The 19,995-nt window shown below is 46.1% G+C and overlaps 1 protein-coding gene and 1 long non-coding RNA gene across 3 annotated transcripts; one reads left to right on the forward strand and one right to left on the reverse strand.

The window, feature by feature from the left end:
* The first annotated feature begins 1,040 nt into the window (after positions 1-1,040).
* On the forward strand, positions 1,041-2,206 carry LOC146756925 (uncharacterized). The gene is made up of 2 exons (XR_014937200.1): positions 1,041-1,754; positions 1,830-2,206. It is a non-coding gene; the product is annotated as an uncharacterized LOC146756925 (long non-coding RNA).
* Positions 2,207-4,904: 2,698 nt separating this feature from the next.
* Positions 4,905-10,560, reverse strand: LOC146756926 (uncharacterized). 2 transcript variants are annotated; one of them, XM_085523890.1, is made up of 3 exons: positions 8,228-10,560; positions 7,519-7,629; positions 4,905-7,413 (listed from the first exon to the last, which is right to left on the reverse strand). In XM_085523890.1, the coding sequence occupies exons 1-3, from the start codon at positions 8,259-8,261 to the stop codon at positions 5,645-5,647; spliced, it is 1,914 nt and encodes a 637-aa protein (XP_085380016.1). In that variant the 5' UTR covers positions 8,262-10,560; the 3' UTR covers positions 4,905-5,644. The 2 variants fall into 2 exon arrangements, with proteins under 2 accessions (XP_085380016.1, XP_085380015.1); XM_085523889.1 differs by lacking the exon at positions 8,228-10,560 and having other exon boundaries at positions 7,519-8,084.
* Between the last annotated feature and the right edge of the window lie 9,435 nt (positions 10,561-19,995).

Genomic DNA, 19,995 nt, shown 5'->3' on the forward strand with positions numbered 1-19,995 from the left:
ACCAGCTTGGGCTTCCTTTGCAGTTTGCAGCTCACAGTCCTTCTCTGCCATTCCTTCTGCTCTGGGTGCACCAGATGAGCACAGCTATGTAGTGCTTGAAGATGAACCTTGTTGAGCAGTCCTGGCTCTCTCTCACCCTGTTAATGTTTCACTTCACAGCAGCAGTCCTTTGGTCGCCAATAAATAGTGATTTATTCACTACTTACTCAACAAGCAGAAAGGAGGAATGAGCACTATAGGCCATATAATGAAATAGAGATGAAAAGATAGAAAGAGAATTGTAAAAAGCTTTGTTTGGAAATGCTTGTGGCTTCTGTTACAAGACTGGAGGGAGGGGAAACACATCAGGAAAGGGCTTTCCCTTTCAAAGGACTTTTAAAGAGACTGTTACAGCACATAAAAATTAGGATATTTATCTTCACTTAGGGGAAATGTTCAGCAAAACACAGAATGAAGAAAACCCAGTGCAAACAAATACAACCATAAATGTAAACTCATTTCTAGGCTCTCAGGATGGGAACATCACAGAATCACTGCAAAAATTGGAAGCTGGCTCCAGAACAAGACTTGCAGTCTTTTGTAACCAAGCACTGATTAACAGTGAGTGCCAAGGAAGGATATACATTACTTTGAAAACCAGGAATAATTTAACTATTCAGGTTGTCAGTACAGAGAGAGCCTAAGTGACCTCTTGAATTCCTTTCCAACTATTTCCCCCTTGAGATTCCAAGTTGTATTTGATACTGCGAGGTCAGGCACTGTGCCCTGACTCCCAGCTGACCAGCTGCACCAGTTTGTGTAGGTTGAAGACAGAGGAAATGGACACTGAGGTGCTCCAGGCAATGCTGACCCACAAGCACATGTCCAATCCCTGGGAGATTTGTATTCTCTGTCCTTCCTGCTTGGCCTTCATCTCCCTCCATAGCCATTTAAAGCATTTTAAGAATGCAACTCGTGTCTTAGAGGCAGTCCCTTATTAAAACAATACCTAGTTTTATTGTTCATACAGGTTTGTAAAGTCTGAGAAAAAAAAAAAAAAAAAAAAAAAAAAGAAAAAAAAAAAGAAGAAGAAAATAAAAAGAAATTAAGAAAAGGAGAACCAAGATGGGTATTAAAGGGAACATTAGCTCATCTTCTAACACCCTACTTAGTGCTGTTTGAGATCGCTAAATTCTGAATGGCTTTCTTAATGCCCCTAATAATCAAGATGTGCTAGACTCTCACACACCCACCACCACAGCTGACTGGCTCTGGCATAACTCCAGCTCTTTGATTAAAACCTGGCACTAGAAGAATCCACAGGTTAACCCCATCCACTTGCCTGGGGCTGGATCTTCCATCCCCTTCATGGAGTGAGAAGGTGGGAGGTATCTGCAGCTGGAAGAAAGATGGATGTGGTGTGGCAGAACTTTGAAAAAGCACTTGATGGCTGCTTGGCAAACATTTTCTCCCTGGTGGTACTGGTAGCAGGTTCTTAGTGCTGTAGGTCTCAGGGTGTCTCACTGTGCAGATGACACTATTTCCTCTTCAGAGATGGGCAAAAGAGGGGAAAAAAATGTCCTGATGAAGGCAGACTCCACTGAAAGCTCACAGGTGCCAGCTCAGCAGTCTATTCATCAAGCTGCCCTGCCTTTAGCGTTATCACAGCAAAGATTGAAAAACAATTGCATGCAGCATCTCAGCCATCTGTAGTCCATTCCAGCCTCTGGGACATATACTGCCTTGGGAACAGCCCTTTTCACACTGACAAAGTGGTAAGTCCCATACCATCTTCTATCCCTTTCCATGCTCAGCTGCTTGTACTCACTGTTTACTTGTTTCTCCTTCAGGAAGAGGCAGCTGGTAGCAAGAAACGCAGGAATCCTGCAACTCCTCCATCCCTCGCAGCCAGCTCTCAGGGATGCCCAGCACTGGGGGTCTGCTGGACAGCAAAGGAGGGTTCACAGCTCCTGGATGTGGCAGCAGGACACCAGGGTTCAGTTCTGATTCTGCTATATATCAGACACCTGGAGCTATCCTTAGCTCCACTGGCCATGAAATGAGAGACAAGCAGAACTAATCTCCCATACACACAAAGGAAACACTTTCATCCATTAATCTGGCCATACAACTAGGAGAATCTCAGGGCAGGCACTAATTGTAGTTTTTCCAGTTTTGTTTTTCATGCACCAACAATAAACAGCCTGATTGTTTCATTATCTGCAAACTTAATGCACTGCACAATTTCAAATCCTTGCCATTGCAGAGAGAGTACTCTCACCATCTCTCAGCACAGAGGATTTTTTTGGCTAGAGCTTAAGTTAGATTGCTGTTGCATAATCAGTGTTTCATTAGGGCAAGCTGCCAGGTCAGGGAACATGTAAATCCCTATAATATCTGTCCTGGTAGAAATCCTACTGATCTAATCCAGAGAGATCCCAGCTCTACATCAGTGGCCCCTACCAGATGCAAGCACAGATAGACACATCACAGCCTCCTGCATTCTAGGGACTGTCATTGCTATGAGATTTTAATCAGATCCTCCTGGACCAGCTCCCTCCATTGCCACACCCAGGGCCAGGCTGATCAGGGGCTCATCCAAGATTCATTAACTCTGGTTCCCCACATTTTTATAATGAGCTTGTGGTGCCATCCATTCTTTTCTGCCTCCCTCTGCAGTGACCACAGGGATCACTTTGTCGGATGGGGAAAGACAGCAACTCCAGCAGGAAGAGCAGCTGAGTGGGTTTTCCCTGTATTAAACTCCAGAGGGAAAGACACAAAATTAGTGACTTTTCCTAAACACACAGTCTGAACTGACAGTCTGTAGCACAATTTCTTTTGTCCTGGCTATGCTGTGCACAAGGAAGTCTGCTCTCCACTGGCTCTTGGTGCAAATCCCCTCCGACTGCAGGGGAGAAAGGTTATACTCACATAAGAGAAGGAGTTCATAAGTTGCTCTTCTTCATACAAACAGCACCCCTGAGCAAAGACATGCTTTCCTCATGGACACAGGGAGCTGCAGAGCAGAGCTGAAGCTGCAAGGAAGCAGCCAGATGCACATCCCACCAGCAGGCAATGGTACATGGTATTTCTCCTGCACCTACAGCCTGGATGCTGCAAGTCATTGGGTTTGTGCAACTGCAGGCTCAGCATGAGTCTGGCTCCAACAGCAGGTGGTCTGATGAATCTATTTGAGGCTGCTTTCATTCGTCAGGCCACTATGGTCACCTCTTGGCCCCTCTGCTTTCCCAACCTGTTTCCAAGTAGTTCCTCATGCACTATAAGGATACAAACCCTCAACGGATTTCCTTTATCTTCCTGCAGTGTATTTGTTAGACGCTGATTGGGTCCTTCTTTGCATTTATTACTCACCAGCTGCCATTCCCACCTGCATCGTTGTGGATGCCTAGCAGCTCCAAATGACAATATGGATTTCCACCACCTCTTACACCTGTGCTCATAGCTGATCTTTTGCTGTTCAGTATTCAGCTTTAGGTCTGTCCAAGAGCTTTTGCACAGCCTTCAGTAAACAGAGGAGACTACACTGGTATTCAGTGACAGAAATCCATTAGTGCCAATATTTGTTAGCTTTAATAAGGCCATGATGAAAAAAGCAGTCACCTTTTACATGGCCTTTGGCTATGCCTAGGATACAAGAGAAAATCTGGCAGTGCCAGTCCTATGAGATACAGAGGGCCACTCAGGAGGTTTGTAGTCAATTGACTTCAAAGAACCTCAGAGTGCTCAGCAACCCACAAGAAGAGCTTTGTTTATAAAAGCAAAAAGACTCCAGTCTTCAAAAAGGGCAAGAAGGAAGACCCGGGTAATTACAGGCAAGTCAGCCTCACCTCTGTCCCAGGGAAGGTGATGGAACAGCTTGTTCTAGATGCCATCTCCAGACAACTGGGTGATATGGAGGCTATCAGGAGTACTCAGCATGGGTTCACCAAGGGGAGGTCGTGCTCGACCAACCTGGTCGCCTTTTATGAAGATGTCACTAGCTGGGTGGACAGGGGGAGGGCGGTATATGTAGTCTACCTTGATTTCAATAAGGCTTTTGATACTGTCCCCCATGACATCCTTATAAAGCTGAGGAAGTATGGGATAGATGAGTGGACAGTGAAGTGGGTTGAGAATTGGCTGACTGGCAGAGTGCAGAGGGTTGTCATTGCCGGTGTGGTGTCTGGCTGGAGGCGTATAACTAGCAGCGTCCCCCTGGGGTCTGTACTGGGTCTGGTCTTGTTAAACATCATCAGCGACCTTGATGAGGGGATAGTGACCACCTTCAGCAAGTCTGCTGATGACACGAAGTTGGGAGGATTGGCTGACATGCCTGAAGGCTGTGCTGCCATTCAGCGAGACCTGGACAGGCTGGAGAGCTGGGCAGTAAGAAACCGGATGAGGTTTAGCAAAAGCAAGTGTAGAATCTTGCACCTAGGGAGGAATAATTACATGCACCGGTACAGGCTGGCGGAAGACCTGCTGGAGAGGAGCTCTGCTGAGAGGGACCTGGGCGTCCTGGTGGACAACAGATTGGCCATGAGCCAGCAGTGTGCCCTTGTAGCCAAGAAGGCCAATGACATCCTGGGGTGCATTAAAAAGAGCGTGTCCAGCAGGTCGAAGGAGGTGATCCTCCCCCTCTACTCTGCCCTATTAATGCCTCATCTGGAATATTGTGTCCAGTTCTGGGCTCCCCAGTACAAAAAAGACAGGGATCTCTTGGAGAGAGTCCAGCGGAGGGCCACGAAGATGGTGAAGGGCCTGGAGCATCTCCCCTATTAAGAAAGGAAATGCCTTGTCCAGAAGCAAGCAGTGGGCTGGAGAGGGTACCAAAACCAAACCCTGCTTGCACCTTTCCCTCTCCTCATTCCACATGCTGACATTTATTTTAAGAGCAAAAACAAGACTACAGTGAAGAAAGCTCCAGAACAACTCAGCTACTTTATTCACCCCCTTCTCTTTCCACTACAGAAGATTCTCAGAAAACCTCCAAGAGCCACGTTACTGCTCTGCTGACCCTTCTCTGGGATGCATCAGTGCGCTCAGAAATGACTGAGAGCAACACATGCACACAGACACACAGCAGATCCCTACACAACCACTTCTCCACTAGGAAACAGCATCAAAAAGCAGCTGGTGGGAAGAGTAGAAGTGGAAAGCGGGCATGGTGAGAGAAGTGCTTTGGGCAGCAAGGAAAGGCCATCTGAAGCTCCTGGGTTAAGTCCCTTCTGCAGAGGGTGTCGGTGATGCCGTCTCCTTTGCAAACTCTTCCTGCATGGAGAGAAGCATTGGTCTCCCTCATCCCCGGGCTCTCCAGCATTTTGAGGGTCTCTCCTGCTGGGGGTTTTCCCATGAGAAATGAGGCACCAGCCCTGAGAGAAACTCTTCCTGCAGGAGATGCAGTCCTAGTAGCTACCTGTCCTGTGGACTGCAATGTTTAATGAGGACTGAGCTTTGCATGAAGTTCTTCTGGGAGTGTGAGGAGCTCTCTGCTCAGCACAAAGCCCTTCTCACACTCAAGGCTTCCTGCCATTTCAGCTCACTGGTGCAGACATTCTGGTAACACAGCAGATGGGATTCTCTGAGGGAGAGAAAAGACAAGTTCCCAGGCATCTCCCTGCATGCAGGCCTGGCCAAAATGTTCTAAAATGTCCGACAGAAGCTATGGTCTCTCTCCTGTGTGCATATGCTGGTGCAGCTTCAATTCAGAATGCCTTTTGAAGCTCTTCTCACACTCAGAGCACTTATATGGTCTCTCTCCTGTGTGGACACGCTGGTGCACCTTCAGTTCAGAGCTGCTTTTGAAGCTCTTCCCACACTCAGGACACTTATAGGGTTTCTCTCCTGTATGGATGCGCTGGTGGAGCTTCAAATCAGAACTGCTTATGAAGCTCTTCTCACACTCAGAGCACTTATATGGTCTCTCTCCTGTATGGATGCGCTGGTGGTGCTTCAAATTAGAACTGCTTATGAAGCTCTTCTCACACTCAGAGCACTTATATGGTCTCTCTCCTGTATGGACACGCTGGTGCATCTTCAATTCAGAACGCCTTTTGAAGCTCTTCCCACACTCAGGACATTTATATGGTCTCTCTCCTGTGTGGATGCGCTGGTGGAGCTTCAAATCAGAACTGTTTATGAAGCTCTTCCCACAATCAGAGCACTTGCAGGGTCTCTCTCCTGTGTGGATGCTCTGGTGGCGCTTCAAATTAGAACTGCTTATGAAGCTCTTCCCACACTCAGAGCACTTATATGGTCTCTCTCCTGTATGGATGCGCTGGTGGAGCTTCAAATCAGAACTGCTTATGAAGCTCTTCTCACACTCAGAGCACTTATATGGTCTCTCTCCTGTGTGGACACGCTGGTGCATCTTCAGATCAGAGCTGCTTATGAAGCTCTTCTCACACTCAGAGCACTTGCAGGGTCTCTCTCCTGTGTGGATGCTCTGGTGGTGCTTCAAATTAGAACTGTTTATGAAGCTCTTCTCACACTCAGAGCACTTATATGGTCTCTCTCCTGTGTGGACACGCTGGTGGATGGTGAGGTGGGTTCTCCCTTTGAAGCTCTTCCCACACTCAGTGCACTTGCAGGGTCTCTCTCCTGTGTGAATGCGATGGTGGATGGTGAGGCTGGAACTGTTTTTGAAGCTCTTCCCACACTCAAGGCACTTATACGGTCGCTCTCCTGTGTGGACACGTTGGTGTATTTTGAGTGTAGAACTATCCTTAAAGCTCTTCCCACACACAAGGCACTTATACGGTCGCTCTCCTGTGTGGACACGTTGGTGTATTTTGAGTTTAGAACTATCCTTAAAGCTCTTCCCACACACAAGGCACTTATACGGTCGCTCTCCTGTGTGGACACGTTGGTGTATTTTGAGTTTAGAACTACCTTTCAAGCTCTTCCCACGCTCAAGGCACTTGTACAGTCTCCCTCTTCTGTGGATACACTGGTGGGAAGTGAGTCTCCCACTGTCCGTAAAAGTCTTTCCACAGTCAGAGCACTCAAAGGCTCTCTCTCCTGTGTACATGCACTGCTGGCCAGTGGGGTGGAGTCTCCATTTCATGCTCTCTGCAGAATCACAGAACTCGTAATGCCTCTTTGCTGAGTGCGTGCACTGGTGGCTAGTGATGCTGGAATCCAGTTTAAAGCTTTTCTCACACTCAGTGCATGGATTCTGCTTTTTCATCTGGCACACATCCTTGCTCCTGGTTTCCTCAGGCTGCTTTGGACCTATGTTGGAGTCCACTGGGTTCCTCAGTGTCATTCCCAGATGCTTTCCCAGGGGCTTCTTGATGTGCTCACCCTGACCTTGCTGCAGGACTTCCTGGACATCCCTTCTGATTTCTTCCACAGAGATGCGATTCAGCTGCATTTCCGCTACACAATTTCTCTGCGGAACCTCCTTTGTATTTTTGATCCCATCAGCTGCTGGATGACAGAGGAAATGCAGCAATAGCACACGGTGCCCAAAATAAAACACAGGCAGAGAAGGCTCTTACAGCCCCAACATTCCCCTTCCCTCCACCACCTCACCTGGGCTGAGGTCTCCTGGCATGGTCTCAGGGCTACGCACATCTGGGATCCAGGGGTCTTCCCCTCGTTCAAGCAGGGAGATCAGCATGGGCTTGGGGGCTGGAAGTGGAGCTTCAGGGAGAGAAACAGGGAACAAGAGAGCATTTCCCTCATGCTGGCACAGTGCCTGTTCAACAGTTCCACTCTGTGCCCCTCCCCAAGGAGAAACCACCATTTAGGTCTAAATGACACTGTGCCTACAGCTTCCCTTGGAGCAAAGAATGTTTTGACATCTCTGAACATTGTGAAGGGATATTTTTTCTTTCAAATTAACTTTACAACAGCTTATTTGTTTTCTTACAGTCTACCAGTGGTCAAGGCATCAAAATGTTGATGGCAATTGCATGGAAAATCCTCAATTCCATAGCAGTAACCAGGGATTCATCTGTGAGCTGGAGCTGGTGGCACCAAGCAACACACAACACAAGGGCTGGTTTTCTCCCTCCTGGCTGATGCCTGCTTGCCAGCACTGACTCTGTGGCTTTGATCAGAGTGCCGTGCATACTAATCCCTTCTGAAACTCATGCTTTTCAATATCTCCTTTCTTGCTGGCACTGTGGTGTGAGTCAATATGTAGCTGCATGGTGTTTATTCAAGGCCCGGCTTGCAGAGGCTCATTCTGCACAGCCAAAGGTGCCCTAACGAGGAGGAAAGGCAGACAAGCTCTCACCCAGCGAGGCCACACACTGGTATGTCTCCAACATCACGTCCCGGTAGAGCTCTCGTTGCACAGGGTCCAGCAGCGCCCACTCCTCCCTGCTGAAATACACGGCCACCTCCTCAAAGCTCACGGGCTCCTGCAAGCAAAGAGGCTCCTTGCTGGGAACAGCCAAGGCCCAGGCAAGCAGCTCGCACAGGACAGAACCTCACACCCCAGCTGCTTTTCTGTCCCCAGCACACACACGCTGGCTGAGGGCACCTCCCTCTACCCCTGCATTCACATCCCTGGCCCCTTGGCCTCTCCTGCCTGCTTCCCCAACCCCTACCTCAACTGGATGTGCTGCGGCCATTTGCTGCTCTCCTGCAGGCTGGGATGATCACGGCTGGAAGGCAGAAGTTGAACTGGAGCCTGCAGAGAGAAGAGAAATGGCAGGGGAGCTGTGAGGGAATGCAGCAGTCCCAGTCCCAGCTCAGCCCTTCTGCAGGGCACTGCCCAGCCTTGCAGAGGAAGACAATGAGCTGCAGCACAGGAAACAGTCTGGCTCAAAGAGATGAACCGTCACAAAGCTGTCTCAGACTGGGAGGCTGAAACAACTGGTAGCTGACACTTAGTTCAACAGCTGAGACTGAGAGGGGACTTAAGACAAAGCACGGCAAGGAGGCAGTCATCTTACCCCAAAAGAGGGAGCAGCCCAAGTGCCCCTCCAGCTCTGCTGCACAGCAGCGGGCTGCACCACAGGACCTGCCCTCGAGCAGGGCTGTTTCTGCAGCTCACACCTGCACAGAGATCCCTTGCAGCTTGACATCAAGACTCCTTCTCAATACAGATCTTCTGTAAGACACCCGTGGTTACTTTGGAGCTTTCATGTACTCTCTAAGGTTCTGTCTTAGAGGGACTGTGCACGTATGATTCCTTCCACACAAAGCCTTGACCAAGCTTGGGACTAGGAGAGGATCCAGCCACATCCTAGCTCCTTACCTCTGTGGTCTGAAGACATGAGAAAAAAAGGGGACCTACTCTGAGCCTCGTGACTCAATGGGAGGGCCTCCTGTAGGTGTGTGCGTAACCCTACCCTCCATGCAGTAAATAACCAAGTGTATCCAGCCACCTCTGATCCTGCTGTGTCACTGTTAAATCACTACAGCATATCCCTATTATATCAACAAATATAGTCCTGCTTCTCCCTTAGGAGTGTATGCTGTGTTTGGATCCACTTGTGACCAATGGGCAAAGTCTGCAGGATGGCAAGAAGGGAAACAAACCGATGACAAGAGACATGAAGCGCATCCCAGATTCTTCTGTGAATGTTCTCGTGGCTACTGCTGTAGTTGAGCAGAAAGCAGAGGTCACTGGGGGCAGTAATAGGATGCAAAATGGGAAAGGTGTTATCAGCATCGTGTCGGGTTTGAAAGTGACATATGAAGCAAAGGAGAACTGCACCGGTCCTCCCAGAATCAAAAGCGACTGATATTCCACAATATTTCTGCTGCACTACGTGGTGCAAGTTGTGCAGGTAATGCTTATTCACACAATAAACGAAGACCTCCCCGAGTCGCCTACAATCCTTTAGGCCACACATCCTCCACCTGTAGGGTTTGGCTCCAAACAGATGCAAAACTGCACCCATAGCACTAATTAAAGGCACTGCCTCTACACAGTTAAGGCAAACAGAGGCAGCAGAATGACGGCTTATTGCCTGCCCTAGCTGCAGTTAAGGAAACTGAAGAGTGATACAGAAGGAATGGGAAAGGGGAGTTCTATTGGAGGTCTGAGTGGTGAAGGAAGTTGAGGACATACAACAAGGACAGCCTGTGCCAACTGGGGGATCTTTTGATTGACTGCAAGCACGCCTAAAGGGGACGGCTACCCAGGAAAGAGATGCAGAAATACTGTTAGAAAATGGTATGGCCATCCAACCATCCAGCAGGAGGTGCAGAAAAGCACCTGGTTCATGGAAGAACACCGTGAATGCAGCCCCCAACACTCAAACACAGCAAGCCTGCTGGAGCACCACCTCCACAGATCCGTGAGGGAACACCTGGTGGCAAATGGATTAAATCCTCTGGCAGATGTCCGTACATCCTCTCAGGAGTGGAAGTAGCCCTGGGCTTGCTGAAATCAAGCAAGCCCTCAGAAAAGGGTTGGGAAAAGTACTCTGTAAAGGTGACTGATGTAGTTCTCAAAACCACCTACTGCTGATGTTACCTAAAAGTGGTGATGGCTCACATTCCTCGGGTAAGGAAGTGCAAAACGGCGAGGAGTCAACTGGATGGTTCACACTTCTCAAATAAATAGGATGGCTTACTTAAACACAACAATAAATCAACAAAACATCCAACCACATGGAGATTATTTTTCCATCTCCTGAGAAGAGAGAGTATCTGACAGCACTGCAGCCAAACCAGCCTGTGACGGTCACAGCCACCACCAGCCGATGCTGTGCTGGGAATTTTAACTGAACCGTGAAGGCAACTTATCGAATAGCAGCAGTGCTAAACAGAACAATTAAGGCAATAAACAACCACGTGGTTACAACAGCCTTGTTAAGCAGTTGTTAGAGCACTCCAGGACACCTGCATGATATCAATAAATTCATTCCTCCCTCCCTCTTCAGCCGAGCACGCAGACTGCGCTCACTGCCAGGGGACGCTCTCAGCACCGCGTGCCCTTTGCAGAAGGCACCTGGGCTGTGCTTTACTGACCTGCTGCTGCTCGGCCGTGTTCTCAACGCGTGCTCCAGTCAGCCCACAGGCTGCCAGCTTCTCATCGTCTGTTCCAGAGCCCAGTGCCGGAGCTGCTGCAGATGCTGAACGTGCTCAGGGCCCGCAGCTGTGTGCTCAAGGCATCTGCAGCTGCCGGGACAGCCTGAACAAAAGCCATGCCAGGGCTTTGCACAACCCCAGCTGAGCCATCAGGCAAGCGCTCAGCAAACAAAAGGTAACGCCATTTCAAGGGTCGCCAGAGGCACGTGTTGCCCGCAGGGTCCCCCAAGAGAAGCTGGGGGCTGCCGGGGAGGAGGAGCAGGGCGAGTGCAAATTTCCACTTGGAGGCTTCACATTAAGACACTCTAAAGGAGGCATCGGGGGGTTTAAAGCTTCCGTCAATCCACGCGTGCACAGCTGCAGAGCGAGGCCGTCTCGTGTCTCCCGTGGCCCAGAGGAAGAACTGCAGCCCCAGCTGCGCTGTGTTACAGAGATCCAACCGGGCAGCAGAGCACGCTGACCTCCTCTGCTCCCTTCCTCACTGTCCCAGCTCCCAGCCCGTTCCCGTGCCCCTCGGAGCCCAGCCCGGGCTGCATGAACTGCCGCCCTGGTTGCAGCCCGTCTGGGCCAGCAAACCTGCTGCGCTGAGCGGGAGCTGGAGCCGGGACCAGGGTCCCGCCTGGGGTACGGCAGTGCGGGTTCCGCCCCGTCCGGGGCCGCTCCCCGCTCCTCTCCCGGTGCTGCTGGCAGGGGGCAGGAAGCGTGCGCTCCTCTGCACGAGCCACGAAGGGCACCTACCTTGGGTGCGGAGCAGGCTGCTCCCAGCTCTGGTGCAGGTAGCCGGGCTCCTCGGAGTCGCGTAGAGCAGAGGACGCCGAGTGCCCTCAGCCCGGAGCTGGCCGCAGGACGGCCTTGGTGCACCTCCTGCCACCGCGGTGCTGCCCGGATGGCTTCCAGCCAGGCTCTCGCCTCTTCCGCACAGGCTCAGGAAGGCAGGAATTCCCACAACGATCACGCCCAGAGCTCGTTTTCACGGCACATCTGCCCCCGGGGGATGGCGATGGGAAGGGGTGCGGGGGAGGAGGGAGGGAGGAATGGGGGCTGTGTTTTGTTACGCTAATGAAGCATCGCTTTCTGCCGGCTCTCTTTGCTTCCTTCGGTGGGGACATTCGCACACCCTTGTCATCAGGCATCCCTCCCTTGTTGTCCTGGCGTTCCTGTTACTGCTCTCCCCCACGAGTATGTCCCAGCAAGAGGCAGTCTCCGGTACAGCACCAGAGGACATTGTGTGTTGAACAGAACTCTTGCAATGGAACCGAGCTGTGGCTAGGAGCTTTACCCAGAAGCTGCTGTAAGAATACGACTTTCCCCAGATCCTTGTCTAAGGGTCCTAATAAGTCTTCTGTGCAGCGATACCTTGCGGTTCTGTGTGGGTTTGTGGTCCGTATGGCTGGCCATACCGACCCTTGAGTTGCACCGGGCAGTGTACTTGGGAGTGACCTCACTGGAAGAAAAGCAGTGTGCAAACTGCAGTGGGAAATTGCATTTAGGAAAGCAGGATATTGAGGTTCGTTTTCTGGTGGATATGGGTGCTTCTTACTACCCATAGATGGTTTTGTAACAGTAGTAGATGCTACTGCCCAACGGGAAAAGGTTTCCTTTTTTGGATTAATTAAACATAAGCTAAGAAAACAAGCAGGAATACAGAAATTCTTGTACCTGCCAGGTTACTCTGGCAAGAAATTGAATAAAACTGGAGCTAAGAGTGCAACGATATTGACTGATTAAAAACTGTAACTCTGGCTTTAACACAAACTGGGCAAAACAATGTTGTACCCCCAGGAGTTACAGCAATCTCAAATATGATACACTTAGTGGTGTGGGCATCAGGGCTAAAAATGAAGCCCTAAATAGAAGTTAAAAGCAAGAGCTTGCCTAGTCAGGGTAAAGCGGTGCCCTTTGAGGGTATGGGACTGTAGAAGGATAAAAGAAATAATAGGTAACTTTTTGGAGTTTGGATTCCAATTTTGATAGCAAGTGCTGTAGTTTGGTACAAGACTTGAGGGCAAGTACTAGAATAGTTGAATGGATACACTCAGTGGTGGCAAATCCGTGCACTTTATTAACCAAGTTAAGGAACGAAAAGATGGAGTTTACCTTCTGGATTTGAGGGATGTCTCTTCTGCCTGGTTTGGCCAAAGGAAGCCCAACGTTATTTGCCTTTGAATAGGAAAGCCCTGATATGGGGAGAAGAGTCTCAGTTAACCTGGACAGTGTTACCCAGGGTTGTGAGAACAGCTTAATGATGGTCAACTCATGAGCCTGAGATCTGGGATCCTCCATCCTAGGGTGGAACTTTACTGCAGCACGTGGCTGCCACAGCAACAAAAGGACTGTGTACAATAGACTGAGAGTTTGCTGAGTTTCTTGGTTTACAGAAAGCACAAATAACTCAACAGCAAGTGACATATTTGGAAAATGAGATTACAGCTGGACTTTGAACCTTAAGGACTGCCAGGAAAAAAGTCATCTGCCAAACCCCTGAGCTGCAAATTGCCAAGGAAGTGAGTAAGGGATGGCCAGGGTGCCTGAGGGCGGTGGCTGCACTGGTACTTGTGGGAATACAAGAAAAGCTGTTCAGAGCAGCAGCTGTGGAGCAAGATAAACAGCATGAGAACCAAGGACACCTCTGCAAGGAGAAGAAGGGTCTCACAGCTCTGATTGGATACGTGCCTGCATGGACAGTTGAAAAGGGTTCTGTAGAATGCTTTGTTGACATGTAAAGGTGGTTGGGAAAGTTGTAAGGGCGGACGGGAAAGTTAGAAAATAACAACTTGTGAAGGTCTATAAGGGATGTGAGAACTTGTAATAAACGATTTGGATCGTTCACATCTGAGTCCGTGCCTCAAACGCTGCAAACGTGGTGGTGATAGGTTGATGGTTGGACTTGTTCTTAGAGGTATTTCCAACCCTAATGATTTTTTTATTCTATGAGGGTTAAGGACTCCAGGACAGTATCAGTGAATACTTCATTCATGGCTTGAAAGCTGAAGCTTGAAGCTGCTGAGGTTGAATGAGGAAGAGTATGTCCTTTGATCTGAAAAACTGATTGAAAACTGATCTTGAACAGACTTTCTCAACAGGATACTCTTTGGTTGGGACAAATACAGAGGAGTGTATTTGTGATTTTTCTTGCACAGGGTCAGTGATCACTGTCTGCACAACAGTTTTAGGAAACAAGAAAAGAGAAAAAAAAAACAACTGCACGGGACCTAAGTAAAATGAATTCTTAATGTCTGACTGTGCTAGTGAAACATATTGAGTAGCTTGAAGCTTAAGACAAAGGAGTTAATTGCTTTGTTGTATGTGACTATATGAAGGGTTGCTGTAAAGAAGAATAGTAAACTTGTTATATGGCAAACAGGCTATGAACTAGTGGTTGTATCAGTTAGGAAGATTCGTGTTAGTTACTGCCTTTGAGTAGTAAAGCTTGTAGAGCTTGGGAAGAATAGGTTGGAAAAGCTACAGAATTTTCATCAGTAACAGCTTAGACATATATTGGGGTTAGTCTAGTTATGGATTTTATTGCTGTAAGACATGAGGGACGGGCAAAATGACTTGTTCCTAGTCCCTCCCAGTGCTGTTATTCTGTGCTGCTTGTGTGTTTTCAGAAATCTATGTATTACTTACTATTGTGCCTTTGTTCTTTAGTTGTCATTAGTTGTGGCAGGGGTGACAGCCCTTTCTTCACTCTGTTTCCTTACTGTAGAATTAGGAAATTTACAAAGAGGAAAAACGTGAATAGTCAGGAATATTTTGGAAAGTGTTTCCACTGTTAAACACTTCAGAATTTCTCAGAAATTCTGCATCCCAGCTGTAAAGAAAAGGCTTGTGCATAATTTCAAAGGGTTGAGAATACTTAATCCTGAAATTGTTTATTGGTTTTTTACTCTGTTTTGGCCTTGTACTTTGTCTCCAGTAGTATGTAGTTGGCACTCAGAAGTAATTTGATTCAGCTTGTCCTTCTGCACTGTTTGCTTTCTGTTCCGTTGTGCTGCTTTGCCTGTGGAGTCCTCTAGTCTGAGATCTGTTGTCTCACCTTGCCTGAATTCTGCCTCAACTGAATAGACATAGATTCAAAACCTGTGTTGCATTATTTTCTGGTTTCAGAAGTGTCCAGTCTTTTACTAGATAGACTTTCCTGGTTTTGAGTAACTTGCAAAACTGAGAGTATTCCTGCCTGCTTCCCAAGAGTCTCTGTTTTTCAGACAAGGTTATGTTAACAAATCCATGAAACCCCAATAGAAATTCTGGGCTCTTTGCTGTGTGTCTACTTGCATCTTCTGCTTTCTGCCCTTGTCTTTGTGATGTCTTCGTTTTGCACATCCTCTTTATTTGTCTTACTTGAGTAAATGAATCCATCTATCACAATCTTCTCACCTGGATGTCTGAAAGTTCTCTTCTCGGCAGGGGATTTATTTCACTGTTTACCTCTTAACTTTTGTCCTTCCATTTCCTTCTCTGTTACTTTGGTTTTATTTGCTGCAACGCTTCCTCCTCTTTATTTTCAGGAGTACTTCTAATCTCTTAACATGAACTGCGTGTTCCTGTACTTCAGGTTCTCTTCAAAGATTTTTTCCATATCTCTTCTTTGATTTTGATTAATGTTAACTGTTGAGATTTTTCTGGATGTATTCCCAAGACTCAGTCTGAGGTTTAAAATCCATCCAGTAGTACTACTGAATTCAAGTCTGCAATTCAGAATTGCATCGTTTGTAGAGCAGGGCCTTTTTAGAATTGAATTCAGTGGGATGTGAACAGAAGACTCAGGGCAGCAGGGTCTGTTTTAGTTGGATAAGGCTTTTGGTTAACTCTTCTCATTCCTGTAGATATGGATTTATCTTGTTTCATCTACATGCAAAACTTTGTAGTGTAATCAGTTACATAAAAATACATTCTCTTCTCTTCCTGTGTTTCTAGTTCTGTCTTAGTAATTTTCTTGAAATGTGTTAGCACAGTCCTGCTTCATGTAGTTCCTGTCCTTGTTTTTCTGTTCCTCCTGCTTTCCCTAGTCCTGTTCTGATAACCTCAGAAGTACTCTCTGTTCTTCTTAATTTCTTCATGCCTAAATAGAATTGTCTCCTCAACACCAAATCTGAAATGTTTTTGTGTTATCTTAGCAGCCCAAAAGTAAATACCAGGTTAGTTTTTATGAGAATTTCCTTTTCAGCGTCAGAATCTGAGCTTGGTTTACCAGAAGAGCTCAGGAAAACTAATGTTTATTAAAAATCAGTGTATTCTGTAACTCCACCACGTTCGGCATGGTGCAGTTTAGGTTCAATGGAATACAGTATTCTCCTGAAGCTTTGAGATGTTTGTCTTTTTGATTAATGGAAATGGTGGAAAGCATTGTACTTGAATTGCAGGTGTTGTGCTTCTTCCAAGGATTATGAAAATCAGCTGTATTGTCTGGTGCCTTGGGAAAAATACAGCAGGAATTGAAAAGTCCTGCCAGGTTTCATGCTTTTGTTTTGCATGTGGTAGTATTGAGCTATTAAGAAAGACTTCAAATGTTGTGCGGTACAGCTCGTATTTCCTATCTGCTTAAAGGGAGAAGCAAAGTCTTTGATACTGCTACAGCTGTTGGATGTGAAGCTTTAATTAAAAAGTTCTTTGCTTTGTTTGGTAGCAATAGCTAAATATCCTGTTGAAGGAAATGTAACTTTTTTTAATCAGGGGTGATTAAATTCTTATGATCACGTTAGCAGATGTTTTGGGACAGATCTTAAATGAAAGTTTTAACAGTCATATCTGTTTCCATTGCTTACATGTCCATTACCAGTAGTTGTGGGTCTGTTTAACATGTTTTTCTTTGCTCCGTGTAATTATTATTTTTTCAACAAAATAACAGTACTTTGTGCTTTTACTGTGCATTCTGCTATTATCTTATTGTAAAACATGGGACCCCATTGTAATCTATGAGGGCTTGCATCTATGAGGGCTGCTCTGAAAGTAATGCCTCCTATTTTATTATGTCAGCCCATGACATCAGAGGCAGATGTTAGTGGGATGGCAGTAGAGGTTGAACCTCCCCGCCAGTATTCCATTACATTTTATTACTGTGCAATGAAAGCTTTGCTTCTATCATAAGCATGTATCCTTCTCAGTGTCTAGCTTCAGCAGTAGAGGTTTTCACAGAGCTCTGAGAGCAGAGCTACACTTTAAAACTGGTGAGTCTGCCCCATGGGTTGGAAGTGATAAGCTTGGCTTTTGTTTGTAACTTTGAGACAGCTGCTCAAGAGTGGGGTTATTCTCATGTGTGCATTAACAGATAGCTTATTACCTGCTGGTGAAGATTAGTTAAGCATCCATAAATGTTGACGGTTTTTGTCATCACCAGGCATAATGTTAGGATTTAAATGCATTCCCAAAGTGGAAAATGCTCATGAAGATTTCTGTTTGATTGTTTTCAGAGTTGTGGGTTATACTGCTTTCTTTTAATGGGCTTGCTATGACAAATATAAAGCCTGTTCTTTTCAGCCTTTAGTTTACTAGCTATTAACAACAGAATATTTACAGTGAAAAAGATCTAAGGGGATAAACACATTATATTTTAGCACCTCAACATTTGCAAAAAATAAATGGACAAAACCACCTCCCTTCCCACTACAGCACTTATCTGGCAGAACTGGTTGGATTGCTTCTGTTCTCTTAGCTCTTGGGGCTGCTGTTTTGCCACTCATAGAACTGCTTCCCATGAGTTTATGTTGTGTTTGCACTGGAGGGGTTGAGAAGCAGCTGAAACTGTCAGCTTCATTCTTGTCCTGCATCCCACTGAATGTGAGCTGTGTATGAACTCAATAAGCAAATACGATTTTTGGTATTGCATTAAGTATATTCCTGTGCTGTGCTCTGGTGGTATGTAACTGTTCAGGCTTTGACATTATTAATGGAAGCATGCCTGACTTCAGCATGTGCAAGGCTTAATCATGAGCATCTAACCCATCTTTTAACAATGAGGCAGAGTTCAAGTAGATTTGCAGGTGATCAGTTGTGCCAGACAAAACTGAATTCCTTCTTTGATAGAAGAACCAATTCCTTTTTTCCTCCAGACAAAGAGAAGAGATGTAGTCCCATATGTCATACTTCACTTGTGCTCTTGAGGCTGTGCCAGACAGTAAACAGCTAATTCATGTAAAAGAGATGATCGTTGCGAGAGTTGGTGTTTACTGAAGGAAACAACTGCTTGTGGTTCTTTTTTTTATTTAGGGCAACCACCTCAAAAGCCATAAGCAACAACAAAAATTCCTGCAGGAGTGATTGGAACGAGAAATGTTGGCAATAAGGGGATTTTCCAAGGGCTCAAATTGAGGGCTAGTCTTGCACTGTTTGCAGTAATGACCTTGGCACCAAAAACTCGTTGGGATTTTCTTATGAGAATTTGTGGTGTGTTGTCAGTAGGTGACAACTGAGGAAACGCATGTGCAGCAGAACACATGCGTTTGGGACATGGTACAGATACAGAAAAACCAGTGAGACTGGGCATGTCAAGGCCAATAACAACCCTCCTGGGAGACAGTAGAAATCCTTACTGTTGCAGCATGGATAACTGGAGAGAAGTGAACATGAGAGTGGAAGATGTATAGGGAAAGATATTCTGTGGAGAATAAGCTGCAATTAAGGCATTGTACAATGTTCTTCCAGCTGGAATATTACTTGCAGTTCTGGCTACTATATTCAAGAAACATTGATTGAAGCTGCTTGGAATTCAATGAAGGGAATATTATGGGAATAAAGAGCCTGTTATGAAAGGACAGTAGAGAAGTTTTTCAGTCTGTGGATAAGAACTAATGGCTGGATAAAATAAATGTAAATGAATGGAAAAGCTCTTGCCTCTTAAGGTGGGATCCTGGAAGAGACTCTGTGGTCATTTGTCCAGTGTGTTTTCCCCCAACTCTTTCTGTACAGGGAGTGATATTGTTTAAACCTACCTTTATAAATGAATCAGTTGGGTATCTTACATGAGTTATTGCCTTTGTTTATAAACAGTATTGGACAGTATTGATTTATGTAATTGGAAATGAAAAATCATCGTTATGAAGATTTTGTTTGGGACCTGAGCAAGGTCAGTTGAGCTCCCAACACGCTGTGGAAGAAAACTTGTTTTTATTCTTGTGAATTATTTTTTTAATCTCTAATGTCATTCTGGGAACACTGTTACATCCCTAAAAGGCAGCAGCATATTTAAATTATCCCAGTAATGAATAATAATATACAGTAAGGAATAATAATAGTTTCATAATAAGTGTTAAAATTTTCACTGATAGTTTAAAAAAAGGAAATGCTATTTGTCAGATGTCAAAAACAGGATAATTTACCAAATGCAGAAATTTAGGATTTAGTGAAATTAATTCAGGTGTAAGAATATTGGTGGCCTGTATTTGACTCCTGCATAGTTTGCAAGGTTCTTGCACATAAAAACTAGTTTTGTGGTATTTTTGCTTCTAATTCTACCCTCTTGTTAGCAATTTGTGGGTCAGGCTGGGTCACATCACACTTCATTTCAGTTTTCAGTTCCTTCTTACTTCATCTACTTTTATTCCTCCATCATACAGGTAGTTAGGGCAGTCGAAATATGAATCATTGTGGAGATGACTGTTCCTGTAACATTTGAAAGAAAAAATTGTTTTTTGATCAAGCGTTCCCAGTAAAAGATAAATAATTCTATGTGAACCAAAAAACTCTGAGTAACTAGTGAAATAAGTTGACCTTTTTCTTTGCAGTTTTGCAGGTAGGAAGACAAACCTGATGAGCTGAATGAGTTTTCTGTTTAGCTGCTGTGTCTGAAATAAAACTAGTTCATAGACTGCATGCAATTTCAGTTATTCATTGGTGGGGTATTTCTTGTTTTGCTTGTAGTTGCCTTGTGGTCACCGGTGTGAAGAGATTTGCCATTCAGGTGATTGTCCTCTGAACTGCAGCCAGAAGGTTAAACTCAAGTGTCCTTGTAAGCGACCGAAAAAGGTAAGTTTTGAAGTTGCAGTTCTGAGAGTGACACATTTTCTTTGTATGTTC

This window comes from Coturnix japonica, chromosome 25 (genome assembly GCF_054131305.1).
Source record: "Coturnix japonica strain WE chromosome 25, WE-NBRP24, whole genome shotgun sequence".
NCBI classification, from domain to species: domain Eukaryota; kingdom Metazoa; phylum Chordata; class Aves; order Galliformes; family Phasianidae; genus Coturnix; species Coturnix japonica.